This window comes from Osmerus eperlanus, chromosome 14, assembly GCF_963692335.1.
Source record: "Osmerus eperlanus chromosome 14, fOsmEpe2.1, whole genome shotgun sequence".
In the NCBI taxonomy this organism is placed as follows: domain Eukaryota; kingdom Metazoa; phylum Chordata; class Actinopteri; order Osmeriformes; family Osmeridae; genus Osmerus; species Osmerus eperlanus.
The window spans coordinates 12,465,339-12,493,051 of NC_085031.1; the positions used below are offsets into that span (position 1 = coordinate 12,465,339).

The 27,713-nt window shown below is 47.0% G+C and overlaps 2 protein-coding genes across 9 annotated transcripts in view; one reads left to right on the forward strand and one right to left on the reverse strand.

The window, feature by feature from the left end:
* The window catches only part of apbb2b (amyloid beta (A4) precursor protein-binding, family B, member 2b), a 28,209-nt gene extending 11,531 nt beyond the window's left edge, over positions 1-16,678 (forward strand). For 2 of the 6 annotated variants that reach the window (XM_062478998.1, XM_062478999.1), the window contains exons 5-18: positions 3,163-3,392; positions 3,509-3,646; positions 4,002-4,073; positions 4,394-4,441; positions 5,074-5,159; positions 5,829-5,889; positions 7,096-7,242; positions 7,793-7,920; positions 11,063-11,177; positions 11,991-12,078; positions 12,220-12,303; positions 12,621-12,736; positions 13,199-13,378; positions 14,191-16,678. In XM_062478998.1, the coding sequence (XP_062334982.1) occupies positions 3,163-3,392; positions 3,509-3,646; positions 4,002-4,073; positions 4,394-4,441; positions 5,074-5,159; positions 5,829-5,889; positions 7,096-7,242; positions 7,793-7,920; positions 11,063-11,177; positions 11,991-12,078; positions 12,220-12,303; positions 12,621-12,736; positions 13,199-13,378; positions 14,191-14,361 (1,664 nt within the window). In that variant the 3' untranslated portion in view covers positions 14,362-16,678. Of the gene's footprint in view, positions 1-1,278; positions 1,364-3,162; positions 3,393-3,508; positions 3,647-4,001; positions 4,074-4,393; positions 4,442-5,073; positions 5,160-5,828; positions 5,890-7,095; positions 7,243-7,792; positions 7,921-11,062; positions 11,178-11,990; positions 12,079-12,219; positions 12,304-12,620; positions 12,737-13,198; positions 13,379-14,190 lie in introns of those variants that run through there. The other 4 variants (XM_062479003.1, XM_062479000.1, XM_062479001.1 and 1 more) reach the window with 4 other exon arrangements.
* On the reverse strand, positions 16,594-27,637 carry LOC134034427 (putative methyltransferase NSUN7). Of its 3 annotated transcripts, none has more exons than XM_062479007.1 (12): positions 27,367-27,637; positions 25,853-26,056; positions 24,916-24,974; positions 23,820-23,956; positions 23,545-23,697; positions 23,270-23,453; positions 22,953-23,166; positions 22,648-22,791; positions 22,379-22,486; positions 21,577-21,694; positions 20,380-20,509; positions 16,594-18,386 (listed from the first exon to the last, which is right to left on the reverse strand). In XM_062479007.1, exons 1-12 carry the CDS (start codon positions 27,443-27,445, stop codon positions 17,331-17,333), a joined length of 2,586 nt encoding a protein of 861 aa, XP_062334991.1. In that variant the 5' UTR covers positions 27,446-27,637; the 3' UTR covers positions 16,594-17,330. The 3 variants fall into 3 exon arrangements, with proteins under 3 accessions (XP_062334991.1, XP_062334988.1, XP_062334989.1); XM_062479004.1 differs by having other exon boundaries at positions 24,774-24,974; positions 27,367-27,636; XM_062479005.1 differs by lacking the exons at positions 25,853-26,056; positions 27,367-27,637 and having other exon boundaries at positions 24,774-25,039.
* Between the last annotated feature and the right edge of the window lie 76 nt (positions 27,638-27,713).

Genomic DNA, 27,713 nt, shown 5'->3' on the forward strand with positions numbered 1-27,713 from the left:
TTCTCGCTGTCCTGTCACACTGTCTATCTCTCTTTTTTCCCATCATGCCCCTCGCTCCATTTGCAGTCTAGTAGGACTGTCACATAGCCACTCCATTGACCTGTACTTCACTTTCTTCATCTCCACTTTCTTCTTCTGCGTCCCTCCTTCTTCTTCTCTCATACTGCAGTGCACCCGCCCCAGCAGAGGGGGTCGTAAACAAGCTGTAAATATTCACAGGAGGACGCAGACGCAGGGTGGACCAACACACACACACACAGACACACACAGTGTTGTGTACACCACAGATTTGTAGACCTGCTGCAGGAGTTTCTTTCTGTCCTCGAGACCATATGCCCTGATCTCCGTGTGTGTGTGATGGTGCTTGGAGATGTGTGTGTGATGGTGCTTGGAGATGTGTGTGTATTGATGAAAACGCAGGTGATAAAAAGCAGAGAATGGTGGAAAGGGGGATTGTTCTCCCAGGGTTGATTTATTTGTGTGTGTGTCTGTGTGTGTGTCTGTCTACTCTGAGTCTGCCTCAGAGAGACAAATAACATTTGAGATTCTATTTCGCTCTCGTTGGGCTGAGAGTGTTGTTATCACAGGTGTGTGTCAGATTCCTCTTGGGATCATGTGGGTTAGAGGCCCACTGTGACCCTGCTTTCACACATAGGGTCAAACACACACACACATTCAAAATACAACTATACCACCCCCCACTCCTCCCCACTCCCAGCTGACTTGAGTCAGTAGCTGGTGAGGCTGCAGGAAAGATGATCGGGGGTTGCTATGGCAACCGGGGGGAGGGAGGGAAAGACGGCGGAGCGTTCCTCCAGTTCCTCTTCTCCTCTGAGCAGGGCAGGAAATGTGGTGAGGAGGGCTTCGTTGTTCATGTGAGAGGAGGCAGCGACAACAACAACAACAACAACAACAAGACATGTGTTGGGTATAGACAACCTCTCGCACTCTCTCCCTCTTTTCTTTTTATCCCCTCTCTCTCTCTCTCTCTCGCTCTCGCTCTCGCTCTCTCTCTCGTTCTCTCTCTCGCTCTCTCTCTCCGTCTCTGTCTCTTTATCTCTCTGTCTGTCTCTATCTCTCTCTCTCTGTCTCTCTGTTCCCCTACCTCTTTCTCTCATTCTCCCTTACCTCCCATCCCGGCTTCTCTCTCTCTCTCTCCCTCTATCCCTCTCTCTCTCTCTCTCTCTCTCTCTCTCTCTCTCTCTCTCTCTCTCTCTCTCTCTCTCTCTCTCTCTCTCTCTCTCTCTCTCTCTCTCTGTCCTTCGTGTCTCTCCTGCGTGCTGGCAGAGGCAGCAGGAGCGGGGGTTAGTGATGATGCTGGGGAAAGACTACATGCTGGCCATTGTGATTGTCAATTACGAGGGTAGGTACCAACCACGGGTTAGCCCGGTCAGACTGGAGAGTGTGTGTGTGTGTCTGTGCATGTGCGTGCTCTTGTTGAATGTAGGTGAGATGGAGGGGAAGGGAAAACCAGAGGGGGAGATATAGTTATTAAAGTTGATGTTTTCGTGTGTGTTCTGTGTGTGTGTGTGTGTTTTTCTTGGATTGTCTCCACAGATTTCTGCTCTGTTGTCAGACAGTCTGAGTGCAAGCGTGTATTGAATGTGTCAGCATAGATGTGTGTGTGTGTGTGTGTACTGTAGCCTCTGTCAGTGCTGTGATTTACAGCTCAGAGTGCCTGGGTGTTTTCTGGCTCGAGCCATACCCCCCTTCCCCCACTCTGCTCTGCTCTGGGGCTGCATGCTAACTGAAGCTAGCTGAGGCTAACAGCTACTCAGCTCTGCAATGGAACAGAGCCAGAGGCTGCATACACGGATGCTAACCTTTAGCATATCAAGTGCTGTCCTGGTAAGATGGATCCTGAATGGGCTTGCCTAATACTGACGTTGCTGAGCTAAAGCTAACATGGAAGCTTATGTTGGCTCTATTAACTTCCAGCTATGATTTACTGCGTAGAGACGAGACCAAGACAAACAAAACACAAAATCAGACAGTTGCGTGTGTGTGTGTCTCCATATCTCTGGGTCGGTTCAGTGTTGCTACTTTGAGAGAAAAATATATTTTCAGCAGCCTTTCCATCCTCCCTGCCCCTTTTCCTGCAATTTGTCTTCATCAATCCCCCCCTTTCACCCATTTTCTTTCACCCTCTTGAAAATATCCATCTTTACACAAAAGCCCCAGAGACACACTCAAGTCCCTGTTGTAGTCTCGAACACGGTGACCTAGTTTCCCCGTGGGGAAGAACTCACTCTCCCGGCATCCTTTGCACCTCTGCAAACAATGGAATCCCATGGGATGTTGGGTCAATCTGTGGGTTTGTGTCTCGTGAGCTCACTGTCTTTGAGGTGTCTCTTCCTAAATAAACTATCTTCAGGTGTGTGTGTGCGTGTGTGTGTGTATCTGGAGTTGTTACCTCCCTCTCCCCTCATATCTAAATTCCATCTCAATATGAGCCAAACCAGTTTAGTCGTCATGATGACAAATGGACCGTCGTCGTAGTGACAGACCTGCAGGCTGTTTTTTTATCGGCCTGGTCAGCAGTTAGGGCTAGCTGTTTGGGACACACTCGCACACACACCACCTCTTCATACACTCACCAGGCTTATATCACCTTTACAACCTGCTATGCCCCCTAATTCAGAGTCGCATCAGCTTTACGACTAGGGCCGTTTGTCACCTGTCCACTGATTGTGTGTGTGTTGTGAACATACATCTGTGAGAAGTGCAGTGATTTGGACCCATACCCTAGCCTAACCCTACTGCACACAAACACACACATAAAACTGATAAGCCAAGTCATGGGAAGAATGATGTGTGGCCACTGTTTTAAACACCAGCAGCCTGTTCTACCAGGCCTTCGATTTCATGGGACTTGGGCTATATTATTCAGTGTGTGTGTGTGTCTGTGTGTGTCTTTTTCAAAAAATGTCCTATGCACCAAACAGGTGCACAGTTCAGACCTTAGCTGTTGGTCTATGGAAAGACTCCCTGTATGAAACTGTAGCTGCTATAAACAAGTTGTTCAACCCTCAGATGTTACGTCACCATGGAGAATCACAAGAAAAACAGTCTAGTACAGCCCACGTACGCATTGTATGGTAATCAGTTTACCATAACAACCCTTAAACACTTATACCCCTGGTGTGTGTGTGTGCGTGTCAGATATCTGGAGTGAGCAGTCGTTCCAGACGGACCCCGATCTGCCGCCAGGATGGAAGAAGATCACGGACATGGCGGGCATCTACTACTGGCACATCCCCACGGGCACCACCCAGTGGGAGAGGCCGGCAGCACGCCAGCCTGCACCCACAGACCAGAGCCTGGCGCTGGGCACCACGCCGCGCAAACACTCTCTGATCTCCCTCACCCCCTCGCCCACACCTGACCATGAGGTGAGAAGTGCACACACGCTGACGCACACTGACACACACTCTTGGCCATAGCTTTGCCAGGGAGTGCATTGCAGTATGTGTTTCATGTATGCGCGTGCATGCGTGTGTGTGTGCAGTCTTCCCAGGCCGAGGTGTTTTTCGGCGCGTCCTCTCGCTCCGGCAGCACCACCTCCTCCGACAGCTCCGTGGAGCCTCTGCTGGCCTCCGCCCACGACACCATCCCCTCCTGCGGATTCGTCAACAGCTGCTACCTCGTAAGTATTGGCCAATCACTGGCCTTTTACATCGCTGCGTCTGTCTGTTTCACATGTGGTGTGTGGAGAGATATAAACGGAGTGAGCGAGAAAGAGAGAGTGAGAGGAAAAGGAACTGAAGACAGAGAGCCCTCAGGCACTTTTGAAGCGCAGTCAATCAAGCAGAACAAAAGACAGAGAGGGAGAGAAAAAAGAGATGGAGATGTAGATTATACATTGATCTAGCCAGAGAGAAGGAGAGACTGACACTGATGGACAGATCCGGTCGATAGCGAGGAGAGATGGGAGGTGATGAGACATTTATTGAAAAGACGTATTTCACCTTCCTCTCTTATCACTCTCTCATTCTCTCCAGCCTCGCTCCTCCTCTCCTCAGGGGATGACCGACCAGGACAGTCACCCTGAACACCACAAAGACGAAAACAAGGTAGCCTTCTTTCCTCTCTTCCCTTCACTCCATCCCTCTTTTCCTCCTCATGTGACCCAAAGCACCGAATACATATTTACGGTATATGTGTGTACACATGTATGGACTGCTGCACCAGTCTGCACTAACTTCAGAACCTTATTGTGTTCGAAGAGAACACAGAAGCTCAACATAACTCCAACCCACAACAATTAGAAGTTACTTTTGGTTGGGTAGCATCTCAAGTGCAGATGTGGAGTGTTCTAACAGCTCTGAACTGTCTCTGTCTCTGCCCCACTCTCCAACGTGTGTGTGTGTGTGTGTGTTGTTGTGGATTGTAGCAGACGTGGAGTGATTTTGGCGGAAAGATTGATAGTGAGGTTTGGAAGGCAAGTATAAACCCCACCAATCTTTTTAGTCTGGTTGATGCCTGCTCGTCCTGCATAATAATCTGCGTGTGTGTGTGTGCTTGCGTGCATGTGTCCGTGGTGTGTGTTGTGTGTGCGTGTGTCTGTTTTCGCTGGACGGGAATCAAGTTTGTTTATACTTAGCAGAAGCATGCATTGCTGTCACTTTGCCCAGTCTGGATATGACATTGAGTTTCAAGGTAACCGTTGACCTCTGTCTGCCTGTGGTCACAGTTGACCTGATGGACAGCAAGAATCCTGCTGCAAGAATCTCATTTTTTGACTGTTATTTGATTTGTTTTGGTTTGTATATGCGTTCCACTGCATAGCTGTCCTCTCTCTTTCACTTGGTGCTTTCAACGTACTGTTCTCTGTGTGCCTGTATGCACCCCTGTGTTGTTAAGAAATTTTCTAAGTTCCGTGTGTTTCTATGCTCCCGTATTGTTAACGCATTTTCCCTTCATTACAGCATGTGACATGACACTCATCTATGACACAGCCTCCACTAGGCCAGACAGGCCAATGACAATGCTGCATGCTGGTCGTGTCTTTGCACCGTGTCTCTGAGTGGTCTGATGGTGCCGTGTCTGATGATGTCATCTGTGTGCGACCAGGACCTGCAGGCGGCAACGGTGAACTCTGACCCCAGCCTGAAGGAGTTCGAGGGAGCCACGCTGCGCTACGCTTCGCTCAAACTGCGGTGAGAGGCTGGCTGGCATGTCAACTTACACACGCACTCTCTGTCTCTCTCTCTCTACACGCACTCTCTGTCTCTCTCTCTCTACACGCACTCTCTGTCTCTCTCTCTACACGCACTCTCTGTCTCTCTCTCTCTACACACACTCTCTGTCTCTCTCTCTCTACATGCACTCTCTGTCTCTCTCTCTCTCTACATGCACTCTCTGTCTCTCTCTCTCTACATGCACTCTCTGTCTCTCTCTCTCTACATGCACTCTCTGTCTCTCTCTCTCTACATGCACTCTCTGTCTCTCTCTCTCTACACGCACTCTCTGTCTCTCTCTCTCTATACGCACTCTCTGTCTCTCTCTCTCTACACGCACCGGGGAACCAAGCTTTTCCCTCCGCTCTGTCTTTCTCATCATCATCTCCCCTCCTTTATTCTCCTCTTCTCCCCCTCCGTCAGCTGCAAGGCATTCTTTAGGTCTGACATCACAGGAAGTTGAGCCATGTGCTCAGGAAGTCCTCTAATGTCTCCTCTCCATTCTGGATTTTAATTTGTGTCTGTAGTCTCTATAACTGTCTCTGGTAGGGGGCTAGTTCACTCATCTGCTCTCTCTCTCTCTCCCTCTCTCCCTCCCTCTCTCTCTCTCTCTCTCTCTCTCTCTCTCTCTCTCTCTTTCTCCCTCAGAAACCCCCTCCCAGCAGAAGAGGAGGAGTCCAGCAGTGTCAACAGCAACCCTGAGGTCAAGGTAAGATCCTCCTGCTCCTTTCAAACACCTACTCTATATTCAGGAGGGCTATTACCATTCACACGTTCCTCTGATCCACCTGTCAATCATCTCTCTATAGGTATAGAACCGTCTGTATAGATTTGCACCTGTGCAGCTTCTTCATTGGGGTTTGTCTTTCCAAATGTTTTAGCGTGTTTAACAACTGGCCTTCTTGTTGTCCTGCCTTGACAGTTGTGGAAATCTGTGTGACACCACTGCCCCTTTGTGGACAGAGTAAGATTTTCACCTGCACAGTCTATGATACTGTATGTGAAGAGTTAGAGGATATACTATTTGGGAGGATGTTACGGTGATAGCTTCCCAAAACAACAGAATATGTTGAAGAGATCATTTTATTTGGGGTGTTTGTATGGGGTTTGGCTGGCATAAGGTAAACTCTTTAAATATTGTTTAAAACACAATGCAATGTAAGGCATGGTTGGTTGTTGGCATTCTAGAATTCTGTTGTTGCCGAGCCGACAAAACTTCCCTAGCAACAGTGACTGTGCGATAGATAGCAGACACAGATGGATGAACGTGGTCTGGAAAGACACACACACACACACACACACACACACACACACACACACAGAGAACAACTATGTATAGTAACTGGTCTGGCATTTCTCTTCCAGAGGCCTTGGTAGACCAGTATAGATCCAAAATGACAGTCATGTAAAGTGAAAATGCAACTCTTGTTAGCCTGTACTGTCAAGTCAAACTCGCTCTGGCAATTTCTCTCTCTACCCACACTCTCATTAGCTTGAGGTGATTGGTTAGTCCTTTAGTCTGGAACGGTAGTTTTATACCCACCATAAAGACAGACACTGCTGAGGGCTTGACCATCATCGTCACTCACTGTGTGAAAGTTTGATGAGTGTCTCTCCTCACTCTCTCTCCTCGCCAGTGTGGCCCACCAGCAGAAAGGCCCGATGAATAGTTTATAAAGAGAGGAGGTCGCTGGTGAAAGGGTATTTTCCTCTTTTCTCCAACTCTATTTCTGTCTCCAGTTCTGGTCTGCTGGTGAAGTAATGGTCTAGGTGACGCTGCCTACAGCCAGAGGATCTCCACATGGTGTTCAGTGGACTTTCCTCCATGGAGATTTGTGAAGATACAATTAGTCCTATGAATAAAGTGTTGTGTGCAGAGACATGTACTTATCCTGTGTGTGTGTGTGTGTGTCAGTGTTTTGCCGTGCGCTCCCTGGGCTGGGTGGAGATGGCCGAGGACGACCTGGCTCCGGGGAAGAGCAGCGTTGCCGTCAACAACTGCATCCGCCAGCTCTCCTACTGCAAGAATGACATCAGAGACACCGTCGGGATCTGGGGCGAGGTAGGGTGTGTGTGTGTGTGTGTGAGTGTAGGAGTGTGACTGTGGCACTGTGTGTGTATGTGAAATAGAGAGAGAGATACAGAAAGAGAGGCAACCTAGAGTGTAGCGAGAGATGGTGGGAGGGAGAGAGGGAGGGGATGAAGGGAGCAGAGGAGGGGGCAGGGTAACAGGTTTTTGAACTCTCTCTCCACTGGTTGTGTCTAATGTGAAACGACAGAACACACAGCAGAGAGGAGCAGGATGAGTACAGGGCTTCCTCTCTCTTTCATTAGCCTTTCATCCTGCCACCCCCTCTTGGATTTGATCATTTATTTAAAGGCCTTCAAATCTACAGGAGGACACACACACACACCCACACACACACACTGCCAAACCCAACCCATTCCCCCCTCCCCCACGCACACACACACACACTGCCCAACCCAAGCCACTCCCCTCCCCCCCCCCCCCCCCCCCACACACACACACACACACCCAGCCCCACACACATAGACCATTGGAGTGGAAACATACTTGGGTGATGACAATATAACTGTGTATGTGTGTCCAGGGTAAGGACATGTACCTGCTATTGGAAAACAACATGTTGAACCTGGTCGACCCCATGGACCGCAGCGTTCTCCACTCCCAGCCAATCGCAAGCATCCGCGTCTGGGGCGTCGGCCGTGACAACGGCAGGTAATTTACTGTGGCAACCACAGCAGGTTTTTACCTTATAAAGAGCACATACAAAGAATACATTTTTGTTAATCTCATATTAGATAGTTAAGATATTGGTATTTAATAGAATTCAAACTGTTTGTGTTTGCTTGTTACCTAGGTGATAACATTTGTATTCCCCCTGTGTCCCCTATAAGCCAAGTGTTAATGGCGTCGATGATGCATGACACAGACACACACACACACACACAGAGGAAAGGTCACAGTAATGATTGGGACAGTGGACAGTGGGGTCCCTGGAGTTAAGAAGAGGAGTGAATGATTGATGATAAAGGGATGATGGCGATAATTAAAGATTTATTCCTGAATATGGAGGAGTGTAAGACGAAGAAGTCTGTCATCGTTTCCTTCCCTCCCTCTTTCCCTCTTTCCCTCTTTCCCTCTTTCCCTCTTTCCCTCTTTCCCTCTTTCCCTCCCTCCCTCCCTCCCTCCCTCCCTCCCTCCCTCCCTCCCTCCCTCCCTTCCTTTCTTACAACTTATTAAAGGTAAATATATAGCTGCCTGTGTTGTGGTGTTGTTACCCTGTAGAGGGCGCTCTCCCATAGACAATGAATCCATTCTTGTGACACTGCCGCATAAAATGATATATAGGTTAGCAGGTCCATCTACTTAGGGTGTATCGCAATGCGAAAGGCTGTTTTATTGTTATTGTATTATCTGGGGTTATCGAACATCCAATTACACACACGTGAAGGAGAATGATCAGACAAGTGTGCATTTAATTGCCGGGGGGAATCTACTTTCTGCTTTTTAACCAGTTGTGCATCAAACAGGCACACACAGATGTAGACACACACACACACACACACACACACACTCAGAGACAGACAGGGAGCGACACCACTGTAACTGCAGCAGAAGGAGGAGGAGTAGAGCGAGGGATGAGGAGGGAGAGAGAGGGCTGCTTAGTGCTCACTCGCTGCTCAGAGGGGAGTGTGTGTGTGTGTTTGTAAAGGAAGGCTGTGTGTGTGTGTGTGGCAGTAGTTAGAAAGCGTTGGATTGCCACCATGCTGACATAGAGCGATCTTTATCTGTGAGTACTTTACTTCCTTTTTCTTCTTGTCTCTTTCTTTTTACATTTACATTTTTCTTTCTTTAAGTGTAATATATTTCCCCCCCTTTAAAAATTAAAGTGGCGAAAAAATAGGCTAGCAAATCGTGTGTGTGTGTGTCTCTGAAAGTTCAGGGAAGAGGTGTCTAGTGGGGTGTGTCTCTGAAAGTTCAGGGAAGAGGTGTCTAGTGGGGAGTCGGTATGAGGAGGGAAGGGAGACTGAGAGAGATACTATTTTTTATGCTGACATTATTCTTTCTTTTTTCCCAAATGCGTAACACATTGTACTAAGTAGTGCTGCTTAGGAAAGATACATCTGCACACAAATATTTTGTGTGTGCACATCTAACATATGTAAAAGAGTTACGGTGTGTTTGTAGTAGAGTGTGTGTGTATGTGTGTTGCTGATGGATTCTCTTTGATTTGATGGTGTCAGAATGTTACCCCAGTGTCCTCCTCTTCTTGTTTGCCACGGAATTCCTTATTACCACGGAGATTATGCATTCCCACGGCAACCTTGACATTTTAGAGGCGTTGGCATGGCGATTACTGTAGATCATCTAGTGATGAGCTGGTTACCCTCTCTCCTTCTCAACTCTTCTCTTTCATCCATGATGTCACAATCTACATTGCTTTATTTCCAGATTTCTCTTTAATGTATTTTCTCATCTTTCTCCTTTTTTTGTCTGTCATTCAGTCTTTCTTTCTCCTTTTCTTTCTCTTTCCTTATTTTGGGGATGTTCGCTGAAGTATTTTCCCATCAATTAGCTATATATCCTCATCTCTTGCCATTGGTGGCCAATTTCAGATTATTACCCTAAGGAGCATGCATAAATATCCCCCATTCCTCTCACTCACTCTCTCTCTCTCTCTCTCTCTCTCTCTCTCTCTCTCTCTCTCTCTCTCTCTCTCTCTCTCTCTCTCTCTCTCTCTTTAGCTCTTTTCTACTAAGTCCTTCTTTGTATATTTCTCTCAATGTTTTCTCAGGGTTGAATATGCTAATTAAAAGCAGGTCAAAGCAGTTCTGCAGACCTAGGACTCACACACACACACACACACTCTCTGTCTCTCCTACAGCCAAACCCTTAGTATGCACAGCTGTTGGGGCTGTCTAAGGGGAATAGTTCGAAGGAGGGAGGGAAAGAACAGTACAAGCAACTCAAGGTTAAGTGTGTGTGTGAGTGGATGCCCGTGTGTGAGTGAGTGTGTGAATGTGTGTGTGCACGTGTGCACGTGTGTGTGAGTGTGTATTTGGGAGAGATGAAACTCAGTGTAGCCCAGCAGGAGGTATTTTGCTGTGATTGTGTTTTCTCCTCTCTCCAACTAACTCTCCTTTTTCTTCCCTCGCTTCCCTGGATTCAGAGAGAGGTAAACAAAAGAATGCTGTTATTCCTCCACCCCTGTTCTCTCCTCCCCTCATCCCTCATTCCTCACTCCTTCTCCATCGGCGCTTCTAGTTATTGTTTCATTTCCTGGTTTCTGTCTCCCTCCCAACCTATTGTCTTATGACCTGTAAAAAACAACAGACATGCACACACACACACACATTTTAAAGCCCTCTCTGACTCGCGCACGTTGCCCATGAGGTGGTCTTTTTATCTCATCCACACACACATGGAGGTGTGTATTTGTTTGAGTACCCGAGGCATGTATTGAGCCCCCCCTCCCTTCATCCTGGAGTGCTTCTTTCTATCATTTCATCCACCGTCAACCCTTTATCTTTTCCAATGTTTTTCGGTCCCTTCCTCCCATCTGTTGAAGCCTGAAAGGGGGGGGGGGCGGGGGGGGAGCAGCTGTGTCTGTTCTCTGTGGAACTCTCCAGTGCATCCTAGTGCTCCATTGATCTCTGTGGTTCTCTATCGATCTTTGTGTGTGTGTGTGTGTTTTTACTCATTAGGTCGGTAAAGGTCACACGCTCACGCACACATTCTTATGTTTGAAGCATTGTACCAAGCCCTTTCACAGGAACACCAATAGTGTCATATTCACTCCCTAATCTCTGTCATCCTTCCTTCCCTGGTTAACTCTTTGTTGTCTCCGCCCCCTCAGAGATTTTGCGTACGTGGCGAGGGACAAAGACACGCGGATCCTGAAATGTCATGTGTTCCGCTGTGACACGCCAGCCAAAGCCATCGCCACCAGCCTGCACGAGATCTGCTCCCGGGTAAGAGGCTAGACCTGGAGGTGATCTGGACCTAAACCTGGACCTAGACCTAGACTGGAGCAAGAACATGGTTCAAACCAGGGCAATAACTGTACCATACTCTAAACTCTACTGTCTAGACCCTGACTGGATCCAGACAAGGTCTAAGCACAAGTGTTAGAACCCAGCTGACCAGCTAAATGGTCCAAGACTGAGCCCAGAATGGTTAGTGATGTGTATGGTCTGTTACTGTGGCTTGGTAAGGGCTGTCTTATAAAGAGAGAGATGGTGGGCGAGGGAAGACGGAGAGAGGGGGTCAGAGACGGAGAGAGGGGGTCAGAGACGGAGAGAGATGCCGAGTTACTGTGACTAAGTCTTTGATTATGGTCATGCATAATTTATCCGTGTGTGTGTGCTGCTGAGAGGGAGAGAAAGAGTAAGAGAGAGAACGTGTGTGTGTGTGCGCGTGTGTGTGTGTGTGTGTGTGAACAGCATGTCAACTCTGCCTTGAGCCCTGCTGTTAAGAGGAAAAGCTTTTACCATCCTTTATAGAAAAGGGGGGGTGACCTGGTTGGCTTTCTGTGCGTGTGCGTGTGTGTCCCCAGGTGAATTGAGGAGACTGTCATTATGTCTCTGGGGGGGAGGGGGGGGGCTCTTGCTAGCTAATTTCTTCTCATCCATCTTTCTCCTGCCATCCACACTGTCCCTTGCTCCCTTCATTGCTGCCTCTCCCCTTTTTGCTCTTGATTTCATCTCTCATATTTCCTTCCATTTATTCTTTTCTCTTCCCCTCTCTCTCTCCCGCTCCCGCTCTTCATCTCTTCCTCTCTCCAGATCATGACAGAGCGTAAGAATGCCAAAGCCGTGGCGGCGGGTTCTCTCCAGGACAGGATTCAGGCTGGACTAGACCTCCCCCTCCAAGGTAGGCTGCTTTCTGCCCTGCGCCGAGGAGCGTGTGCGTGAGGAAGAGAACGAGGGCAGAGTGTGTACGTGTTTGTGAGAGACGGAGGATGAGGATTCAGAAGTGTGGGAGTCTGTAACGTGTGTGTGTGGTCCCCCCCAGCAGAGTTCCCCACCCCAAAGACGGAGCTGGTCCAGAGGTTTCAGGTGTTTTACCTGGGCGTCATGCCTGTAGCCAGACCCATAGGTGAGTGTTCCCGCAGTGCTTCACGAGGGGAGAGCTGCGCCTTAAACACTGTCCTTTGTTTGTATTTTGTCGTGGTGCGGTAGGAAGCTTTCAGTGCAGCAAGGAAGGACTCGGAAATATTTATATTTGTCACTTGACAGGGCTGTGCAGACAGTGAAAAAAGATGTGCTAAAGTCAAGTGCAAGAGTGAAGACGTTTCAGTACACGTTGGACTCTCGTCAGTGCGAGGCATGCATGATGAGTAACCCTATATATGGGCTAGTCCACAGTGTTCCCAGACATACACAGACAAACACGTGCTGACCCTTCTGCCTTAGGAATGGACATCCTGAACGGAGCCATAGACAGCCTGGTGGGCTCGTCCAGTAGAGAGGACTGGGCCCAGGTGGCCCTCAACGTGGCCGACGCCACCGTCACTATCAGCAAGGAGAAGGCAGGAGAACCTTCCTCTCCTCCTCCCTCTCTGTCTCTCCTCCTCCCTCTCTGTCTCTCCTCCTCCCTCTCTGTCTCTCCTCCTCCCTCTATGTCTGTCCTCCTCCCTCTCTGTCTCTCCTCCTCCCTCTCTGTCTCTCCTCCTCCCTCTCTGTCTCTCCTCCTCCCTCTCTGTCTCTCCTTTTCCCTCTATGTCTGTCCTCCTCCCTCTCTGTCTCTCCTCCTCCCTCTCTGTCTCTCCTCCTCCCTCTCTGTCTCTCCTCCTCTTTCTGTTCCCTTTATGCTTCCTCTCAACCCTAACCCACTTAGGGGAAAATAAATATCCCTCATGTACTACTTATTTATCCTTCTTTCACATTTCCTTGCCCATTTTCTCTCTCTCTCTCTCTCTCTCTCTCTCTCTCTCTCTCTCTCTCTCTCTCTCTCTCTCTCTCTCTCTCTCTCTCTGTCCCTGTGTCATCAGGAGGAAGAGGAAGTGCTGGTGGAGTGCCGCGTGCGCTTCCTGTCCTTCATGGGCGTGGGCCAGGACGTGCATACGTTCGCCTTCATCATGGACGCCGGCGGGCAGCACTACGACTGCCACGTGTTGTGGTGCGAGCCCAACGCCGGCAGTGTGTCGGAGGCCGTCCAGGCCGCGTGCATGGTGAGCAGACGGGACTGGGGCTCAAATACCATTTGAAAACATCCTTTCAATTACTTGTGTTGGCCCGAGTCTACCCGGAGTGTCTGTTACTTCAGGGGTGTCAGTTACTTTGAGTGAACAGACACACACATGCGTGCACACACACACACACACACACACATACACATTCAGGCTACAGCTAGGCAGGTTCCTCTGCAGTGGCTGCTTGAGTGTAACTCTGCTAAGGAGAGGATTAGTGGGCTACTGCCTGTACTATTGATTCACTTTAGAACGGTGGATATATGGATACACACACACACAAACACGCTACCACCCACACAGACATGCACACACACTCTCAAACTCTGATGTATTGTGACAGGAGAACATCTATCATTGCTATTGATCACCAACCAATCCCTTGCCCTCATGAACGAATACACACACACACACACGCACACTGTCAGGTCTATGAGGATAGGTCTGGGCAGTCGGTGTGTGTTAAGTGCTGATTCACTCTCTCTGTGTATATTGGATTTAAAGCCTGTCCTGTCTCCTGGTGGGGCAGAGAAACTGCACACTTACTGTCAGCTAAGCCTCAACACACTACTGGACTCAGCAATTACACTTATTTACTATGTTCCCTCCATATTCTCTTCTCCAGTCTTTCTTCCTACTCAAAACCCTTGGAAATCTTTTTTCCCCGAATAGCCTCTTCATCCTTTTTTCTCTCACCTTGAACCTTTCACTCTTTCCCCCTCCATCTGTCCTGCTCTCTCACTCCTTCAGAAATGTGCCTCTCTCCACCTACATTTTTCTCTCCCTCCCTGTAGCTGAGGTACCAGAAGTGTCTGGTGGCCCGGCCCCCCTCCCAGAAGGCCTGTGGCTCCGCCCCCCAGGGAGACTCTGTGTCTCGCCGTGTCTCCACCAGCGTGAAGCGCGGCGTCCTCTCGCTCATCGACACCCTCAAGCAGAAGAGACCCGTCACCGAGCTTCCCCAGTAACCATGGAAACACACCGCCTGTCCACTCCCCGCCAACCCCCCCCCCCCCCCGCTCCACCCCCAGGTCACCATGGAAACAAACAGAAAACAAAAACCCATAAACACAATCCGCTATGGAGTTGCGGTCAATTTAGTGCCAAATCGTGTGCTGGAAGTGAAGTAGAAATTCCATTTGAAAGTTGGATTTTTGCACAGAAAGCAAATGCAAACCCAGTACATTAGTCATATTTCTGAACATGAAATCTACTCTAAAATGTAAATTCCTTGAATTATAACAGAATTGTATCTGACAAATAACAGACCAAATGATAAAAACCTAAATAACTAGGATGATAACAATGTGACTGTATATATCAAAACAAAAACCACAAAGGAAGTATAACTGTAAAAACAGGAAGTGGTTGAAAGAAAGTTTGGCTTCCGAAACTCTTATTCCTGCCCTGATGACCCCTACTGTCTCTGCCTCTGTGTCCCTCCAGCATGAACTCACACACTCGGCCACACCCCTCTCACTCACCTGCGGATGTGTCTCAATACTATTTCCCGGCCTCCTCACCTTTTCTCCTCTCTGCAAACTGCGCTCCCTCATTTGCTCATTAGCAAAAGTGTCTCTAAGGCAGTATGGCTTTTATCTACACAGACCAGTGCTGTATGAAGGACGGGTCACAGGGAGAGGAGAATACATGCAAGCATTGAGACGCACCCTGTGGCCACACCTTCTTTCGTGTACTATGTCCTATCCTGCATGGCTCCATTGTGTGTGACTGTGGAACTCCTGACTAAAGTAATGCATCGCTGCTGCCTCCAACAGAGAGACGGAAAGAAAGCGAGAAATCATCAATATATTTTTGCCTTTGTTTCTTTTCCATTTTTTATTTCCTGTCTGCGGAGGTTGACTCACTACTGCCGTACCACACTCGATTGGTCAGGTCTGAGTTTGCTGGTAAATGTCAACTAGTCCGGTCTGGGTGACCTAAACGAGAGGTGACCTTTCACCTGGAACATGATTGTGTCACATCCTGTTTACTTTTCCTTTCCTGCTTTCGTCTTGCCTGGCAGGAAAATGACAGACAACAGCCATAACTGAAGGAGAAGCCTGAGGGATGGACAAAATATAATCTCTGCCTCCCCTCCTCTTGCCTAGTGATGAAAGACACCAAGAGAGAGACACAGACACACAGCTGAATATGCTGCTCTGAGAGACACCCAGGAGGACCATTGACTGAAAGAAATGTTGTGTCTTCCATTACACCCAGGATCACAGCTCATTCAGCCAAGAACCTCTATCTCTCACACACACACACACACACACACACACACACACACACACACACACACACTCACACATACACATTCAGAACAGCCACTATCAAACTAGCATGTCTTGTGGTCACTATAAAAAGGGGCAGTTGATTCAATGAGAAGTGGATGAATGTTTTTATACTTTCGAGCTGGTTTGTTGCTTTTTTTTTATGCAGCTGAACTCTAAACATCGACCTTTGAACTAGACAAGATGGGAAATTTGGGAATGCAAGTGACCATGGCCTCTGTGCCATCTTCAACACAACACTTCCTAATGCCATGTTGACCAAGAACGTTAGTGGATGCTGCTATATATTCTCCTGAGTTCGGTCACTTTGTCTTCCATCACCTGCTCTCTTCTGTACGGCCACCAACGCCACTTTGATTACCTACTTTGGTGTGTTTTAGGTGGCATCCTTGTATCTAATTTCAATTGAACCCCCAGCTGACCCCCCTGTTCAGCGTGGATTGGTCAGTTCTTAACAATATGGCGATTGGCTCTCTGATAGGCTACACAGGGGCAAGAGGAAGAATTTAACATCTTTGAAAATATAGTTCAACCACAAAGCCTTCTTTTGTCACAGGATGTAGAAATGTGAATGAAAACGACAAGTCAGTGTGTATATCTATATAATATATCATTTTTATCACCTTATAAGCTATCTTTTCATTTTCAGTGTGTGCAGTTTTATATTGTTTCCTTCATAAAAAAACGCCTTTGTTGAACACACGAAAAGGGCCAAAGTGTAAAATATAAATGTTTGTTGTAGATACAAAAATAAAGAAAAAATAAAGAGAGAAAATATCAGAAAATAAGAATGGATTAAACAGAATCGTTTTGAGTTTATTTTGGTTGTCAAACAAGATCAGTTTATACGTTTATAGAAGTCTACCAATCGATTATCTTTGCATATTTTTTTGGCCTGGCTGTAAATTGATAGAAATGTCAACCCAAAAAGCCTTGCATGCCCTTGGAGACATTCGAGAAGAAGACTGTATGTACTGAACAGAAATATTTTTTATTTTATTTATTCTATTTTATAACTGCGCGTATTGGTCGTATTCGGTTGGGCAGTCAGTCTGATACACTTCCTGGTTCCCTCACAGTAGCGATGACACGCTTAAGTTTGGTTTACAAACAAGCATCACATTGTACAGCTAGACTGGGAGTATAATCCATTTAACTTATTAGGTTGATGAGAAGCCATTAGCCATTAGGGCAGTACTTCCAAACTCTCTAGCTCATACAGTAATTCACTTTACAGTTTAACCCTTGTGTTATCTTCGGGTCATTCTGACCCATCAGTCATTGTGACCCACCGTCGTATTGCGACAACTTTACCGCATACAAAAACAAAGTGAAGCATTTTCTTTAAACCGTTGGGCTGTCTCAGACCCCCCACATTGCGAAGGTGAAAAGAAAATTATTTTTATTTGTTTTTGTATTGGGTAAAATTGGGTAAACACAACGATGGTTCGTTATGAACCTTTGGGTCATGTGACCCGAAGGCAGCACAAGGGTTAACTTCACTCAGACAGTTTTGTCGGCTTCAGTTTGCTGCTCACTGATTTGTACACCATATCAATGTAACCTATTGTGAGAATAAACATCATATTAAAACATAACCCGATGATGTGCATGTGTGTGTCTCTGTGTGTACTTTCCATTTACAGTTTTGGTCTTGGGCGCTTCATCAAAGGGTCAGCTTGACCTTGGCTGGTCCTAGATACTGATAGAGGGGGAGAGAATTGTGAGGGAGTGAGTGTGGAACGGAAGGATGAGGAGCAGAGGGAGACACTTTTACTCCCCATGGAGCTGACACTGGGGGAGGAGATAGGTGGCAGGACCACACCAATAGATTTCAACACTTCCCGTTTCCATATTTCCTTACTTGGACTCGCTGGTTTACCTGCAACTTTATTAGGACTTCCAGGTTTATCCGTTTCCTTATTTGGACCTCCTTGTTTCCCAAGATTCTGATATGTTTTCCTTGCAAAACCCTTTGAGTCCTGTGGCAGCACCTTTGAATGACTATTTGTCCCCTGGGGCGTAGGGGGGGAGGTGGGGGAGTGTTTGGGACCCATCATTAGGGGATCCACTACAGCTGTGTGTTGCTGGGCTATGAGAGTGAGGGGGTCTGGGGTGAGAGATTGTGTGGCGGGTGTCCCTGGGTAGGAGAGGTCCACGGGGATGGGCATCAGCGAAGGAGAAGGTTTTGTTCTGGGTTTAGTTTGACCCTTGTGACGTCGGGTTTGGTGCGCGGGTTTGTTGGTTTGTCTCTTTGTGGAGTGGTTGACGCGGGGTTTGAGATTCTTGAAGTTTCCATGAGGTTTTTTGTGATGCTTCTTCAACTGTTTCTTCTTTTTTACCCCCTTCACTTTCCCCTTGACCTCTTTTTCTTCCCCTTCAATCTCTTTGTCTCCCTCCTCTTTCTCACTCCCCTCTTCCTCTCTCTCATGCTCTCCCTCCTCATCCTCCAACAGGGTGGATGGCTTGTTGCTATTTCCTGGGTCTCCTCCATTCTGTGGCCCTGGTTCTGGCAGGCTGGGTATCTCTTGGCTGGAAGCGCCCAGGGATTGGTCAGTTGGGACTTGGGGGAGGGTCTTCCTCTGTCTTCCCTTCTTAGGAGCATGTGATTGGTCGGTGAGAATTCCACCCAGTAGGCCCTTAGCCGCTGCCCTCGCTAACACATCCTGGACAGACTCCACCTTCACAGGGTCTGCCTGAGAGGGAGGCAGAGAGAGAAAGGAAGCGGGAGAGTGTGAGGATGACAGAAAAGAATGGACAAGACTCACAGGTGAACATTTTACAGGTAAAAGTACGATTCTTTGACGGAACAGAAATAACTAAAATAACAATGGGACAGATGTCTGTGTCCTTCAACTAAAAGAGGTCTAGAAAGAGAGGGAGAGAAAGAGGGAGAGAAGATGAGTGTTGGATGGCTTTGCAGTCCCACTGATGCAGTGTGCATAGTTGCTTACATCTGCCACGACTCAAAGATGAGTCGCTCCATCCCTCCATTCTCTCGTTCCCCCTTCCTCCCCCTCTCCTCAGAGAGGCAGCATGAGTTCCCCCTTCCTTCCTCCCTCCCCCTCTCCTCAGAGAGGCAGCATGACTTCCACACGGAGCTCCCATTAAATTGATTCAGGACAAAATACTGCAGCTCACACTGCAGTTGGGTGCCAGACCCATAGGGTCCTTCATAGGCAGAGGGAAAGAGAGGGGGAAGAGAAAGGGGAAAAGAAGGAATAGAAAGAAAAGAGAAGGAGAAAGAGTGATGACGTGTCTAGTCATCTGCTGTGGCATTTACACAGAGGCCAAAAAAAACTAAACAGTAATCCGCTTACTGGCTTGCTATCTCCTCTGTGTCTTTCTCTTTTCGTACTTCTCATTTCTCTCTGTAGTCTGTGTGTGTATGTGGAGCAAAGAGAGATTGTCTGGTCTCCTACAACTCTGTTACAGTCTGTAAGTTATGAGGAACTTTTTATACTGCAGCATTGTGCAGAGAGAGAAGCAGGGTTGAGGAAAATAAATAAAGCTTTACAGAGCTGAATGAATTTGGTGGGTGAGAGCGGGAAAGACTCCGTTTCAGTCCTATCTCGTGAGAACCCTTTGTACAGTTCTGTGTAGAGCTTGCAGCTGAATTCTGTTGAACAGCAGGGAAACAAATAAAGCTTCATCGAATTGAATTAATTTGGTGGAGAAGGGAGAGTCTAGAGGGAGCAAGCAACAGGGTGGGGAGTGTACTGTACAGTAGGTCTTGTTATTTGGAGTGAGAAACACAAATGCTTTTACTCCCTCTGTCATCTCCTTCCCTCCTTTTCCAACCCTCCTCATGCCATCTCTCTATCCCATTCTCTGTCCACCCCTTGATCATATGTGTTTATTCAAAAATAATTGAGTAATAATTGAGTAATCCCCCGAGGGGAAATGGGTTTAATTGTCTCCATCCTTCGCTCTATCCCTCTCTGTTGGTCAAGTAGAGCAGATTCTAGTGTTCCACTACAGGTGGACGTGGAGAGCAGAGCTCTGTATGGCATTGCAGAGTGCTAACAGCTAGCAGCATTATTCCTGTAACTGAATCAGGCGATCAGCACTCATCTCATCCAACCTGTTAGAGGTGCAAGTGGATCTGATGACAGGGTCTGATTAAATTTGCACTCCGCCAAATGTGTGTGTGTGTGTGTAAGTGTGGGGGAGGTACAGGTGAGGTATGTGTTTGAATAGATCTCGGACTGTCCCACATTCTCTCTCCCTTGGTCCCCTCCACACACACTTTCTGCAGCATTCGCAGAGCTGCAGGGTGAACAGAGAAGCAGCATCTCATTTCCTTCTGTGTTATTTCACTCATTTTATGAGCAAGGAGGGAGGGGTGAGGTAGGAATGTCTTGCAGAGCAAAGGGACAGACAGGGATAGGCAGTCTGGTTTAATATTTTAGCAGTCACAGCTACCAGTAGGTCTTCTGGATAATGGCTTATCTGCTGTTTTATTATTGACACAAAATAGGATGGTGTACTTTTGTTTATAGTTTGAAAGAAAGGTGTGTGTGTGTGTGTGTTTGGTGTGGTTTGGGATCTCCAAACAGTCTAGTGTCCCTGCAGGCAGGTAATAAAACATTGCAGTCTCAGCATAGCTGCAATGTGCTGTCCCAGAGCAATCACATGAGCACATACACACAAAGACACACACACAAACATTTTGATTCACCCTCATACCTCTCTGGCCAGCAGAGCAATGAAGCATCCATTTGTGTGCTCAGAAGGCTCCACCTTAAAGAACTTCTCTCTGGTTGTGTCTCTCCCCACTTCTGATCCAGAACCTTCTGACAGAACTGGACCACTCAACCTGGGAGAACAACACAGCACAGGCCTAGTTTAGAACCTAAAACCTAGAACCCAAACTGATAGGAACACGTCAAATGACAGGTGTTGGAACACAACAAAGGTTACATTCCCTCGGGTAGAGCAATTAGAGAAGTTATGTAGAGAAAAAGAGTAGGTATAGAGAGAACTGGGGGAGGGTTGGGTTGAGAGAAGAGAAAGAAGAGATGGACGGGGGAGGAGTGTGTGGCCTGGCGGAGTGAGACAGGGCTTAATGACAACGCAGCAGGCGTGAAACTGCTTTTTTGAAATCTTCCTCTCGTCTGCTCTCCTCCTCCTCTCTTTCGCACCCCACTCCCCCCATATCAAGGATTAAGTCCTGTCCCCCCAGCAACCATAAGCGTTTCATCAGGTTGATCGCCAGCCCATGACTGAGTGGATCTTTCTGTGTCTCCCTCACACACACACACACATTCCACACATTCTCACTCGTTCCCATCCCTTGTCTTTCTCCTCTCCAGCTGTATCTGTATGAGACTGTTTTCCCCTCCTTCACTGGTGTGTGTGTGTGTGTGTGTGCACATCTGTTGGGTTTGGGGTCATTGTCAGGACTCTCTGTTCTCATCATTAAACTCATCGTCCTCATCCTCATCTTCATCCTCACCAACCCCTCAGCCAGACCCCACAGGTCAGGCCAGCACAAGTTCAATCTCAAACCTGATGGATCCATGTGAATGTCTTGTCACTCATAGATGTTTTGATCATTCTATTCTGAATAGTCAGACATTTAGCTGTTTAAAGTGTAGTAATATATGCTATCCAGAAAATGGTTAGCTGTTATGCTACAAAATTATGCAAAATTGCTAATGATGGTGGGGGCACCTTTGTCATTATCATTGTGGCGCGACGGACAAGGGACATCATCCATAATATCCCGCAGTAAAACACCTGATTGAATATTAAAATCAGTTTGATAATTTGAATTTTGAATGTGACTTTTATGGTTCATCTTCTGAACTGTGAAAGAGGAAGTTACAACAATGTAGTATTTTACCTTTAGACTGGTGTGTGTGTGTGTGTGTGTGTGTGTACTTGTAAGGCAGTAGTTTGTGGTGTGTGACGGCCTTCTCCAAGACCCTCTTCACCAGAAGCTCGTTTTCTTCGGGATAAACTGAGCGTGTGCAGTAGACCACTGCCTGCACCTTAGGAACTAAGAGAGAGGAAGAGAAGGAAAAAAGAGAAGATGAAGAGGGACAGAGAGAGAGAGGGGGGGATGAGAGAGAGAGAGAGAGAGAGGGGGGGGGGGGGTGAGAGCGTGAGTGAACATAATCTAGCAACTGACGTAAGCAGGCTTTAAAATATTATTGTCCAGGCTGTGTGTGGGGGGGGGGGGGATGTGCACTGTGTGCAGCAAACGGATTGAGTTGTAATGGAATGTGTGAGACAGAATTGTTTTTGTAGCATGGCAACTATCCACAGGCCCAGTGGTCAGTATAACACTGTGTTGTGAACACCAGGCAAGTCCCAACACACTTTCATAAGCAAGGAATGCAGTACGTGTGTGCTAGTGTGGGCGTCTGTCTGCGTGTGTGTGTGTGTGTGGATGTGTGTACTGTCGTGTGTATGTGCATATGTGTGTTAGTGAAGGATTGTGTTTGTAAGGATATGAGAAGGTGAAACTCTGGTAGTGGTACAGTTTCTTGTAAACCTGTCGAACACTCCATGTTGAGTTTGGATACATCAGCCTGAATACTGGAGTGTTTTTATATGGAACTTTTGGAACTGATTTTATGGTTTAACTTCGAAGGAGGTGCACATCTTCATTAATCCTTTTATAAGTGTATGTTCTTTAAGTGAGTTTATGAGCATTTTGTTTGTGTGTTTGTACACTCACAGCTGAGAGCGTGGGTGAGGTCTTGTGTCTGGCGTGTCATCAGAGCGTGTATTCTGTTCTGCGAGACAGAGCCCTCCCCCTTCGACAGGTCCTGCAGCAGGTCGCAATCTGACAAGGAACAGCTACTTATTCACAAACGGGTAACTTCCTCTCCTCCTTCAGGTCTAAATGCTCGTGTCTTTCTCTTTGCCATCCATCCTTCCACATCTTTTCCAATGTACTTTATTTCCTCTGTCCACCCACCCTCCCTCCCTCCTTCTTTTCCTCACCTCCATGTTCCGAGAGGAGGGTCTCCACTGGGTCATGGAGAGCTGAGCTGGAACACTGGGGCAGGATCAGGATGACCTTTAACCTCTGAAACCTGGAGTCCGACTGATCCAGCCCTCGGAAGTCCTCTGACAGAACACGGACATCTGTAGACACACACACGCGCGCACACACACACACACACACACACAGGCTTTGTCTTTTTTACCAGCCTTGGACCTGTCATTGTTTGATTAGACTGATGAGTAATATCATTGTAGAATTAAGATGTTTTATTACACACAAGCAATTAGAATGAGTAACTAACTCTTTATGTCCATCTGGGCCAGGACCCTCTGCATCTGCTCTCTCTGAGTAGGGCTGTGCTCTCCTCCACACACCAGCACCCTGGCTGAGCAGGCAGAAGCTCGGACAGCTATGTGGGCCAGGGTGAGGGCAGAGAAGGACCCCACCACCAGAACGTCACTGTCCTTGGACAACAGGGGGCGCAGTGCACACGCGGCCAGACACACACTCCTGTCCTGGAGAGAAGAGGAGGATTACACTCACACACACACACGCACACACAATACCCCTCCCTCCCCCCCCCCCCCCCTCCCCACACACACACAAATTCTCCCCTACCTGTATGTTGAGTGTGTGTTTTTTGGTGAGATGGCAGTTCTGTAGCAGGGTTATGAGCTGAGCAGGGAAGACCAGCATGTCTGGCCCCAGGGGGTCGTGGCAGTAGACACACCCCTCCAGGGTACTCACACCCCCCACCTCACACACACACCAGCTATGGAGCACCTCACACACTTCATCCACACTACAAGAAGGGAGAGAGGGATTCGTTGGGTCAAAAACACTGTGTAGGTGTGTGTGCGCCTGTGCGCATGTGTGTGTGTGTGTGTGTCTACCTGCTCTGGAATGTGTTGACCCAGGCGTACAGAGGCAGGGTTCTGGCTCTTCGTTGTTTGGTTCGGACCTGGTCTGAGAGCAGGCAGGAGATACTCACCAGATCCTGCTTCACCCTGCAGCGAGCTAGAGAAGCAGCCAGCTTGGTCTTACATCTGCGGAGTACACACACACACCAACAGAGACAAGACAATCGTCATAAGGATTTATTTATTAAATAGTACATTTTGTGCATGTATATAGAATTGAACAAATGGCACAAATGCGACACACATACCTGTACAGACAGCCCTCCATCCTCTGCACTTCCAGCAGAGACTCCTCCTCTTCCCCTTTCAACCACTCCCGGGCCAGGAACTTCCTGTCCTGGAAGTCATACAGCATCACCATCAGTAACGGCAACGAGTCCTCTGCCTGCAAAACAGGCCATCTTCATCACCGCCATCATCCTCGTCATCATTGTAGTCTCATTAGGTCCAATGAGCCATGTTCCTGCTCTGCTCTAACCTTTTGTTATTCATCCTCTCATCCCTCAATTCTCTCGATCCTCTCTTCCCTCCTTCCCCTCATCCATCTAATTATCCGTCTCTCAAGGTCCACAAATCTTGAGAGGAAGTATGATGTACTGAATTCTAAAAAGCGGCACCCTACAAGGTTTTATAGTTTTATATTGACAAAGAAACAACTCATCAACACACACACATAAACACGCACATACACACAGGTGACAAGTGTGTCTTCGTGGATACGATAGATTGTTTGCTTTATTCAAATGATGTGCATGCTCGCGTGCATGTGTCAATTTGTCAGTAATTAAAATGTGGTTTATGGGGTAATTCCCAGTCTATCAGTGAGTGAGCATGTCTCTCTAGCTTCTCATAGCAGCACACTTCAGTACACCAGGACCAACCTGACTGCACACAGTCATGCATACAAACAGCATTTAACTTCGTTCTCAATTCCGATCTCCTCTTAGTGTAAGAACATACACTGAACATCCATCAATAAATCAATGAAAGAACTATATTCAGGCTTATTCAAATTGTAAATACAGATGCTGGGGTCCCAAGATGTTACATGGTTGTGGTAAATGTGAAAGATGGGTTATTTATATATTTATACCCCTAATTAAATTTAGGTTAATATGGCTAGAAGCTTTTCTAGTGGATACAAAAGTATTTTTCTTTCAAATCTACATTTTAAAACGTTTTACAATTCAATGGAATCTCACATTCTGAAGTAAGCCGCTTCGTCTTCCAGAGTAGGGCAGACAGTCTGTCGCTTCTAATAACAGTCACTTGTGAGTGGGCGGGAGGTTACGCAGAGGTGGGTATGAAATATTTAATATGGTTAGATGTGTTTTAAGAGCTCACGATTTGCTGGGAGGTGTGGAAGCAGCTGTCAATCACGACATCTTCAAGAAGATCTTGGTCTGGAACAGGAAAGTTGTGTCTGTTAGTTCTTCTGAGTGGGATTTTTTTCCTCTGTGTGTGTGTTTGTGTGTGTGCACATGCAGTGCTGAGAATGTCAGTTTTATCTTCACTCACACAGAGCATAAGCTTCAAAATGAACTATGAAGCAAACATATATCTGCAGCCACCAGGTAAATACTCCATTCATATGAGAGCAGTGTACCGGCAGATGTTGGCACTCACAGCTATTCACTGTAACGATAAGCAGGTCCTACATCAGATGAGGGTCAAAAAAAAGCTAAAGCAAGAATAAGCCAAATAATCTCTTAATTAAGTTGACTCTGAAAGTCAGAGGGCATGCTGGATGTAGTCAAATGGGTGTTGGGAAAGGATTACTTGCCAATTAACTAATTCTCAAATCCGAATGGGTCTGGAACCTCTCAGTTCATATTGGATTTCCATGGGGTGCGTTTGGGTTCAGACCAAAATGGACGCAATTGGAAAGAATTGGATGGTTTCAGCCAATCAGAACAATGAAATGTCATCTTGGTTTTATACGAAAATGCGTTGACAACGCTTCTTTGGACAGTCATCGTATGAAACCTGCCCCCGTTTCAAATAAAGGGTTGTGATTGGAAGGAAATCTGTTTGAATGGGAAGCTGGCCAGACCCATATGTCAAAGCAAATAAAACATGAGCTTGCAGATGAATCTGGCTCCGCAAGAGCAACCCAGGTGTTCATATTTTTATATTATAAGATTATTGAGTACTGTTTTTTCTATAAACCCACACTGAAAATGTGTCTACATCGCTCATGCAATGCATCAGCACACCCTTTTACATTCCATAAACACACACGTCAAGAACAATACAGTGGTACAAAACCACACACACACACATTTCAGTGTGTTGAATGCCAGCTCGTAGGCCTGTCTCTCCGATATCATTTCATTGGATGCCACTGGAAGGGGTGTGTCCTCCTTTTTCCCATAGCGTATCAGCTGTTGTGTGATTGGCTTGTCCACACGCAGGTACTCAAAAATGACTGTTGCGAGCTGGTAAACATGATCTGATGGGCCAAAAGGCAGAGAGAGGGCTGGCACTGAAAGTGAAAAAAGGGAGGTACATGTCATTTGCAAAATAACCGACAGGGTCAAACATTTGGACAAACATTGTCCCAGCAGTTGTCAGTGCTAGTCAGGATACAACAGTATTTTCATTCAATGCACCAACAGTCATGCAAACCCCCCAAATATATTTTTTATACTGAAATATGTGTGTGTGTGTGTGTTGTACAACTGCATTTTTTTTGACGTGTGTATTTATAGAATGTGAAAGGGTGTGCTGATGCATTGAAAAAGCAATGTAAAACCATTTTTTACATTTTTTAAAACACAGACAGATAGGAGTCGTATGGGGATCTAATCCTAGATAAGTAAGGACTCCCTACCCTGTTTTTAGGGTTGGGTTTAGGGCCCGGGCTAGGGTTAGGGTTAAGAGTTCCAGACTGCCGTGACTTTTATCGTTGGTCTGACCATGACAAAGGGTAGTTTAGAGTGCCTGTTCACTCCCCTCTACCTACCGTGTTTTACCCTTTGAGTCTCTGCAGATGGCCAGTTGGACAGCATAGACAAAGGCAGGCTTCTACACATCTTATCTTTCCTTATCTTAACACCATCTGGTCAAACGGTAAGGGTCGAATTATCTTTGTATATTTTTTTTTCTTACATTTAACAGACAAGCTAGAGTAAAGATCCATTAAACTTGTGTCAAAGCTCTGAATGGGACGACAGACCCCGTTACGCAGAGAGCAGGGTGTTTACTGAGCCGAACTTGAGCCCTGCAGCCAAATGTAAATAAGACGCATTTCGACCAGTCACGGACGAAACAAGATCTCAGTGTGTCCCGGAGGCTATTCATGTGAGACCGTGGAGCCTGTAATCCGCCACAAGGGCTCCTGGTCTCGCAATTAGGGAAGACAGTCAGAGGCGTCATGGTGAATAAGTTATGAGCCCTGTCCGCATCGAGACAAAAGTCCCTTGGTCATTGACCCACTTCTGCTTAATATTCAGGGCGGCATATTAAACACAGGACTGATGAAAATACATTAGCCTAAACCTGCGTTCTAGTCGTCCTTGATATTTGGGGATGAATAAATCGAGGATTAATTTTGTACAAACGATTGTGAATTCAGTCAATAATGTAGTGTAATTTCAAAGTTTTCAATGTGGACATGCTAGCGATCACCTATGCAATACCTAATCGATAGAAACTACAATGCATCTAGTTCCCCAGCTGGTGCGGAACAGAAGAGATGTCTCTGTCTTGTTAAAAAAAAAAAGAAAAAAAGCGACGAGGGCTTAGTAAGATGCACGTGTTACTGTACCCTGGTTATTGCACAAGAGGTCTTACCTTTATTCCAAAGGATTCCTTGCCTTCCGACGTTTAGGTCCACTTCACACAGTTTCAAATTGTTATGAAATAACTCCATATTTATATTACCTGTACTGAAGGCTACTAATAAACATACGGTTCAAACTCAACTTCTGTTGAAAACTGGAGATTTGGTTCTATCATTTGACAACGCTCAAGGACTCTCCACGGTGCGCATCTGGCCTAGTTGCGGGACTCGAGCTGGAGCACGATGCCCATGCTTAAGTTTTCAACGTCATGGTAACAATATGCTAACTCTTAGGACTACTTTTGCAGTCTGACGGTGGTGTGGTACAGCATGAAACAGCTTCGGCCACCTAAGGAGC